General features: G+C 30.8%; 1 protein-coding gene and 1 pseudogene across 1 annotated transcript; both read left to right on the plus strand.

Annotated features, from left to right (window-relative positions):
• The first annotated feature begins 461 nt into the window (after nucleotides 1-461).
• Nucleotides 462-4,242, plus strand: LOC102589473 ((E,E)-germacrene B synthase-like). The gene is made up of 7 exons (XM_006356662.2): nucleotides 462-571; nucleotides 651-915; nucleotides 1,904-2,282; nucleotides 2,356-2,574; nucleotides 2,736-2,874; nucleotides 3,053-3,304; nucleotides 3,774-4,242. The coding sequence occupies exons 1-7, from the start codon at nucleotides 476-478 to the stop codon at nucleotides 4,065-4,067; spliced, it is 1,644 nt and encodes a 547-aa protein (XP_006356724.1). The 5' UTR covers nucleotides 462-475; the 3' UTR covers nucleotides 4,068-4,242.
• Nucleotides 4,243-5,452: 1,210 nt separating this feature from the next.
• On the plus strand, nucleotides 5,453-9,012 carry LOC102597122 (germacrene C synthase-like; annotated as a pseudogene).
• The last annotated feature ends 205 nt before the right edge of the window (nucleotides 9,013-9,217 follow it).

Genomic DNA, 9,217 nt, shown 5'->3' on the forward strand with positions numbered 1-9,217 from the left:
ATCTTTATCAATGTGTACTAGACTGTGAAACACCAAGGAAAATGGCATGTGGAAATTTGTCTGAGGGTCAATTTTGGTTGGCTCATCTTTAAAAAAGATCTTTTATTTTATTTTCATTTTAAAGATAATAAAAACCTACATACAATGACAAGAATATTAGCTACATAAATATAGACGTCCGAAAATTAAGATAGCGCTAGAAAATACAAGCTTATTTATTCAAACTTGTTTTTTTTTCCAGGGTAGGGTGGGGAAGCTAAACATGACACCTACCTCATATATTAACAATCAATAACAAAACATACGTACAAGAGGTATGAAATGTCCAATCTTTTACAAGAATTATGGAACCAATAACAAATTATTAATTGAATCCTTAAAAATTAATTCAATAATGGACTAGGTAGGTACATTATAAATAGCTGATCCTATTAGCACAACTTAAAGCCTCAAACTAAACTTGAAAAAAGAAGCAATGACTACTTCTTCCCCTAATAAGTCTCGTCCCTTGGCTAATTTTCACTCAACTATTTGGGGATATCATTTCCTTTCTTATACTCCTCAACTCACCGTCAGTCACAAACTTCACTTTTTTTTTTCTATCTTAATTGTTGTCTAAATATTATTACATGTGTATTTTTTGGATGCAGGAAATTACTAACCAAGAAAAAGTTGAAGTTGAGGAGTACAAAGAGAGAATCAGGAAAATGTTGGTGGAAGCTCCAGAGGGTAGTCTACAAAAACTTGTGTTGATAGACGCGATGCAACGATTGGGAGTGGCATATCATTTCGATAATGAAATTGAAACATCCATTCAAAACATTTTTTATGCGTCCAAACAGAAAGATGACAACCTTCACGTTGTTTCTCTTCATTTTCGACTTGTGAGGCAACAAGGACATTACATGTCTTCTGGTGATTAATGCATATATATTACTTTTCTTTAGGGGTGTACATAACCGGGTTGATTCGGATTTTTTAACTATCAAACCAAATCATTTGTGTCGGATTTTTAAATTTATAAACCAAACCAAACCAATAAAATTTGGGTTTTTCAACCTCGGGTTTTTTCGGATGTCGGGTTTTTCCGGTAAAGTATTCAAACAAACATATAATTTACTTGTACTTCAAAGATTTCTTTAGTCCTACCACAAGACAACTATCTAAGGTGTTTCTTAAGAAAATAACAGAAAATATGATATGATTAATGACACTAAAATATCCAACAAAAATAATAATAATGAAATCGCGTAAAACAAATATTGCAAATTAACAAGTCATAATGAAAATGATCATAATTTAAAAGTACTAAATCATGCTAAAACAAGTTTAATAAGTATTAGTTACATGACTAAATATTAAAGGAAATTAAAATTAGATTATGTATTTTAATTGTCTAAACCAATGTAAAACTAAACAACAAATATTTAATATTATTGTCATTTTTAGTGTCGAATTGATTTTCTTTTTGCATTAGTATTAATTTGATTTTGATTTAAGCTTTATTATAATTACCAACATCTGTGGACTATAATCTTTATTGAATTTCAAACTTGAAATAATATATTAAAAGATAAAAACTATGAAAAAGTATAAGAAATATTTAAAAATTATATCAAAGTAAATATTTTTATGTATAAAATAAAATTTTAAAATTATATATATAATATCAGGTTGGTTTGGTCTCGGGCTGATTTTTTTTAGTTAAAACCAAATCAACCCAAATATAGTCAGTCTTTTTTTTCCAATACCAAATCACTAATTGGGTTTTTTTTCCGGTTTGCGGGTTGATTCGATTTTCGGTTTGATTTTGTACAACCCTACTTTTCTTCATTACGTAACATTTTAATGGACTTGAAGGTTAAATTTTTGACTAACAATGAACATGATGTTTAATTACCAGATGTCTTCAAGCAATTCACCGCACAAGATGGAAAATTCAAGGAAACACTTACTAATGATGTTCAAGGATTATTTAGTTTGTATGAAGCATCACATTTGAGAGTGCGCGATGAGGAGATTCTTGAAGAAGCTCTTACCTTTACCACCAATCATCTCGAGTCCATAGCGGTCTCCAACTTGAGCAATAACTCTCTTAAGGTTGAAGCTACTGAAGCCTTAAGTCAGCCTATTCGCATGACTTCACCAAGGGTGGGAGCAAGGAAATACATATCCATTTACGAAAACAATGATGCACACAACCATTTGCTTTTGAAATTTGCTAAATTGGATTTTAACATGCTGCAAAAGTTGCACCAAAGAGAGCTTAGTGACCTTACAAGGTGGTACACTATTTGGTCTATATATGTTCTTTAATTAGGTGAATTAAAACCGTTGCTCTTGTGATGTATGTAGGTGGTGGAAAGATTTAGATTTTGCAAATAAAATTCCATATGCAAGGGACAGACTGGTTGAGTGTTACTTTTGGATATTAGGAGTGTATTTTGAGCCAAAGTATAATCGTGCTAGAAAAATGATGACAAAAGTACTCAAGATCACCTCGGTTATTGATGACACTTTTGATGCTTATGCAACCTATGACGAACTTGTGACTTTCACTGATGCAATCCAGAGGTAAAACATAAAAAAATTACAAGTAAAATAATCTTTTAATATGACAATCCCTGACTAATGAATATGAGAAAGTAAATATGTTTTCCTGTTGTTATTATGATATATATATATATACACAAGATGTAAGAGTTAATTAGTTTGTCCTTTTGATGATATATTAGATGGGATGCTAATGCAATCGATTCAATACCGCCATATATGAGACCTGTTTATCAAGCTCTTCTAGATATTTACATTGAAATGGAACAAGTGTTGTCCAAAGAAGGTAAATTGGACCATGTATACTATGCAAAATATGAGGTAAATAATGTTAAAGTAAATTTTGATAATTCAATTAATTGGCTATCTATATTTTCACCTTATCTTATTAATTAGTGAGAATTTAATTTCGATTTCCATGTTATCATTAATTCCAAAAGGAAAAAAGATACAAGCTAGTAGTAATTGACTAGCTTAAATTACTTGTTATTCTTTTTAGATGAAAAAGTTGGTGAGAGCCTATTTTAAGGAAGCCCAATGGTTGAATGATGATAACCATATTCCAAAATATGAGGAACACATGGAGATTTCACTCGTAAGCGCGGCCTATATGATGGGATCAACAACTTCCTTGGTCGGTATGGAAGAGTTTATATCCAAAGATACTTTTGAATGGTTAATGAATGAGCCTTTGATAGTTCGAGCTGCTTCATTGATAAGCAGAGCAATGAACGATATTGTTGGACATGAAGTAAGTACAATAATAATACTTCTCTATTTCCTTGCTCGTAAAAATAAGTATATACGTAATGACTGAGATCTGAACATTAATTAAGATTCAAAATTTCATAAAATGTAAATAAATGAATCCCTAATAGTGTCTCGACTTATCAAAAACAATTGTACTTCTTATGTTTCACTTTGTGTGAAGGTCAAACTAACTACTCTTCTGTGTGAATTTTATTAGAGAATCTTTAAGTTTTTTTAGATAAAATTTATATGTTTCAAAATTATATATATATATATATATATATATAAGTCACAACAATCTATAGTTTAAAATAATTACAAAAGTTTCTAAAAATAATAAGGTTAAATAAACTCATTTAACTCTCTTAGTTGGTTTGTCTAAGTGACTTAAAAGATTTTCTACCAAAAATAATGTTTAAAATGTATTAATTATATATATGGAGATATTGAAATCTATTAATATTATGTAGGTTGAACAAGAAAGAGGACATGTAGCTTCAATTATTGAATGTTACATGAAAGAGTATGGAGCTTCAAAGCAAGAGGCTTACATTAAATTTCAGAAAGAGGTCTCCACTGCATGGAAGGACATAAACAAAGAATTCTTCCGTCCAACTAAAGTACCAATGTTTGTCCTTGAACGAGTTCTAAATTTGACACGTGTGATAGACACGTTATATAAAGAGGAAGATGAATACACAAATGCCAAAGGCAAACTTAAAAATATGATTAACTCGATACTGATTGAATCGGTCAAAATATAAATATAATGCTGAAATTGCAACTTCATCATTCAAATATTCAGAGAAAAATAAGGCATATAATAAATTGAAGACCTTTAATATGCTATTCACATCATATGAGCTGTTAATTCCCGGGGAATGTTTGAAATAAACAATAGTCGTTTTTAATTTATTAAGCAAAAGTGTGGTTGGTTTGTCTTTTTTCTCTCATGTTCATTTAAAAAAAATATACAACACTTAGAGTTGTATTAAATCCTGTTTTATTTCATTTCTAGCTTGTTAATTTGGATAGTTGTTAATTATCATCACTTTATAATGTACTGTAATCGTATTGTATTTGTATTGTATTGTTATCATAATAAAGTTTGAATAAATTGTATCTTTGTTGCGGTTCAATAAATTTTTTATTATTTAATTGGATTCATGTATCGTACTGTATAATAATTATTTAATTTACTATAATTTCCATCGTTGTTGTAAATATTAGATTCATTAATAGGATACAATCAAACTAAACGACGATTACAAAAAAAAGTCAACTAGAAGCACTGATCATGACTCGTAAATATTTTAAGTTATTATCTCGTACCACTCGTAATGAAATTAATCATAAAACTGAATTCGTTCACTAACGATGATATTGTTGAAGAATGAAAAATTCTTGCAGTGATGGTAATGAGATGGGTTGCCTCCTTATAAGGCTTGGACAATCCTATTCTTTTGAGCTAGCTTTAGGAGTGCGACTTAAGCACACAACCTAATTTTACATGATATCAAAGAAGGAACTATCTCAGCCAATATTGGATTCCCAAATTAAATTATCCATGCTTCAGGTGTTCAGTGTTTTTTTAATTAAACTGTCTCCAATGATCATTGATATGAAAATGTTACATCTTGGAATTTGGCATACCAATCTTAATACAACATCTTATGGTAAAGTTAGATAAACTCTATAAATTAACACAAAAAATGGAGGGGAGTCTAAGATAGCTATTGCAATGACTCGGAAGGTCCTTTTTGAATTTTTTAATAAAATTATCGTTTTACCTCTCCCGATATTGATCCCGAGTTGTTTTGATTGATTTTTAAACTGGTTTCGAGTTTTGAATGAAAAGTTATGAATTATGAAAATTATGGAAGTTTGAAAGGCTAAAATTTGTTCAAAAAGTGATTTTCGATGTCTTTTGGAGTTTCGACTCTCGGAATGAAAATTCATCTATTCCGTCAACTCTGGAATGTCGAAATTAACCAAGGAGAGTTGCCAGTTTAAAATTCAAAGTATTTTCGTGGATTTGAGGTCCTAAGTTGGAAATTATTGAGAGTTTAGTCTTTGAGTTGACTTTAGTCAACATTTGGGATTCAGAATGCTCGGATTAGATTTCTGACAATTTCATTGGATCCAAAGAATGATTTTAGGTCTAGGAGTGGTCTTGGTTGAAATTTCAGAGGTCTCAAGCTTTATTTGGGGTTATCATTTCCTTTCTTATACTCCTGTGAGTTAACACATACTATTTGTTTGTTATATTGTTGCTTAATTTTTGTCTAAGAAGTACTAGAGAAATATTACAACCACAACACGTTTTAAACTTGAAATCAATTATAGTAAGTAATGCTGAATTTTGGATGTCCTGCAGGAAATAAGTAGCCAAGAAAAGGTTGAAGTTGATGAGTTAAAAGAGATATTCAGGAAAATGTTGGTTGAAACTTGTGACAATAGCACTCAAAAACTTGTGTTGATAGACACAATTCAACGACTGAGAATGGCATATCATTTTCATAATGAAATTGAAACATCCATTCTAAACATTTTTGATGCGTCTCCAACAGAATGATGACAACCTTCACGTTGTTTCTCTTCGTTTTCGACTGCTAAGGCAACAAGGACATTACATCTCTTCTGGTAAACATGCTCTGTCCTTGCATTTGTTAAGTCACAATAAAAATCAATTTCCGATTAGCTTGGTATATAATGTTATTGTATGTTGAATAACAATTTGCATTTAAGTTTTTATAACAATACAAATTAAATATTATGCCACACAAATGCTATCACATGTACACGTTTTTCAAATATTCATTTCTTTTTTAAATTTTGTGCCAAATAAAATTACTCCCTCCGTCCAATAATAGTTGTCCATTATACTATTTTGGGATGTCCAACAATACTTATCTACTTTATGAAATTAATGGATAATTTTACATTTGCTTCCTTATCATTAATTATAATCATTTCTCTATTACATTTTTCAAGACATTGTATTTATTATATTCAACGGGTGATATAGTAAAATTACCCTTCTATTTATAGTTTCTTTAAGGTGTGTACCAAGTCAATAGTTGACAACTATTATTGGACAGAGGGAGTATATCACATAAATTGGAACGGAAAGAGTACCAGAGTAAAAAAAAATTGCAGCAAAAAACTCTTACGAATTAAGGTTTATGTCTAGTTACGACTTGTAACAAATTAAATTTCTTTCTATTTTCTAACAACAAAAGACGACACTATTAATTAATCCGCAGATGTCTTCAAGAAATTCGTAGATCATGATGGAAAATTCAAAGAGAGCCTTACTAATAATGTTCAAGGATTATTGAGTCTACATGAAGCAATACATCTGAGAGTACACGGGAGGAAATTCTTGAAGAAGCTGTTACCTTTACTACCACTTATCTCGAATCCATGCTCTCCAACTGGAGCAATGACTCGCTTAAGCTTCAAATTACTGAAACCTTAAGCCACCCTATTCATAAGACGCAACAAGAATGGGAGCTAGGAAATACATATCCATTTACGAAAACAATGATGCACGTGACAATTTGCTTTTGAAATTTGCAAAATTGGATTTCAACATGCTACAAAAGATGCACCAAAGAGAGCTTAGTGAGTTTACAAGGTATAAAGATATCTATATAATTTGATCTATGTATGTACATCCTTCATATATGATACAATTATATATTATTTAAATCCACGATCTTATGATATAGGTGGTGGAAAGATTTGGATTTTGCAAACAAAATATTGTCCTATGTAAGAGACGGTTGAGTGTTATTTTTGGATACTAGGAATGTATTTTGAGCCTAAATACAATCGTGCTAGAACAATGATGGACTAAAGTACTAAAGATGAGCTCTATCATTGATGATACATATGATGCTTATGGAACACTCGATGAACTTGCACCTTTCACCGATGCAATCCAAACGTATAAAACAAATACTTTATAAGTAAATTAACTTTCTTTTACAATCCCTCATTAATGAATATGAAAAATTAAGCATGTATTTATGTTGTTATTGTGAAATTAATGTACAAGACATAAACTAAATCGATTTATTTGTAATTTTTAGATGGGATATCAGTGCAATTGATTCAATCGCACCATATTTGAGACCTGCTTATGAAGGCCTTCTAGACGTTTATAGTGAAATGGAACAAGTATTGGCCAAAGAATGTAAATCAGACCGTTTATACTTTGCAAAACATGAGGTAATATTATTGCTTAACCAACCACAAATATATGTTAGTTAAGTAATATGCTGAATTTTAGTAGTCGAATTGGATGACTGTTTGAATTTTCAACTTGATTTTCCCACGTTATAATGAATTTCCTTTAACCACTCCCCATTCCCCTCCCCTATGTATAATTCAAAAAAATAAATGAATACTTTTGGGACTTAATTATTATCTAGCTAACATTACTTCTAATTAATTCTTTTTAGATGAAGAAGTTGGTGAGTGCCTATTTTAAGGAAGCCCAATGGTTAGATGCTGGCTATATTCCAAAATGTGAAGAGCACTTGGAGAATGCACTTGTAAGCTCTGGCTGTCTTATGGCAACAACTTTTTCCTTGGTTGGTATGGAGGAATTTATACCCAAACAAACTTATGAATGGTTAATGAATGAGCCTTTGATTGTAAGAGCATTCTCAATGATTTGTAGAGCTATGGATGATATTATTGGACATGAAGTAAGTATAACTTCTCAAGGGCAAGTTACACTACTAAAAAACGATGAACGGCGTCGCTCCAAAAAGCGATGCCATTTGTCACACTGTCCGTCGCTTTTTAATAAAAATAATTATTTTTAAAATTATTTTACAAAAAGCAACGGACAGCATCTCTTAGTCCGTCGTTTTTTTCCGCGGATTTTTGCGCCAAATATATATAAAATTAATAATTATTTATTTAATATAAATATAGACGTTGTCCGTCGCTTTTAATTAAAAATAATTATATATAAATTTAACAATAGTGACGCCGTCCGTCGCTTTGAATTTTTTTTTTTACTTTTTTTTTTTTATGAAAGCGATGGACAACATCTTTATGTCCGTTGCTTCTTGGTCAAATATTTTAAATAAGCGACGGACAGCGTCTCTATGTCCATCGCTTTTTGATCAAATTGTTTGGTCAACTATTTAATGAAAAGCGACGGACTTAGAGACGTTGTCCGTCACTTTTCATTAAATATCTGCTACATACAGACGCGATTTTCCCCCATTTCTCATTTTTCAAATCCTTTCCTCTCCTTCTCTCCACTCCGCCGTCGATCCGCCCGCGAGGAGCTGCAGCCGCCGTCCGTCCGTCCGTCAAGAGTTGCCGCCTCCTTCCCCTCTCTCTTCATTCTCTCCTTCTCCTTTAAGGTTAGGGTTTTATTAATTATAAAAAAAATTCAACTATTTTTATTTATTTGATTTTGTTAGTTATTTAATTGTAATTAGTTTATTGATTTTGTATTTATTGATTGTTAGTTTGAATTAGGGATTATGTGATTGTTAGTTTGTGTTTCTTGATTGTGAATTGAAAATTTTAATGTTAGGGTTAGTTTGAATTAGGGTATCTTAGGATTTGTTTGAATTTCGGTATTTCTTGATTTTGGGATTGTAAGATTAGTTTGAATTAGGGTATTTAAGGAGTTGTTTGAATTTGTGTATTATTTTGATTTTCAGATTTTAGGACTAACTAGATTTGAATTATTATTGAGATTTTAGGACTAATAGTTTGAATTTGGGATTAGGAATAGCTAGCTAATTTGAATTTAGGATTTTAGTACTAGTTAGATTTTGGGATTTTAGGACTAGTTTGAATTTGTGATTTTAAGACTAGTTTGAATTTTGAATTTAGGACTAGTTTGAATTATTATTGAAGTTGAACTTAGAATTTGAAC

The sequence above is a fragment of the Solanum tuberosum genome, unplaced genomic scaffold, assembly GCF_000226075.1.
Source record: "Solanum tuberosum cultivar DM 1-3 516 R44 unplaced genomic scaffold, SolTub_3.0 scf00227, whole genome shotgun sequence".
In the NCBI taxonomy this organism is placed as follows: domain Eukaryota; kingdom Viridiplantae; phylum Streptophyta; class Magnoliopsida; order Solanales; family Solanaceae; genus Solanum; species Solanum tuberosum.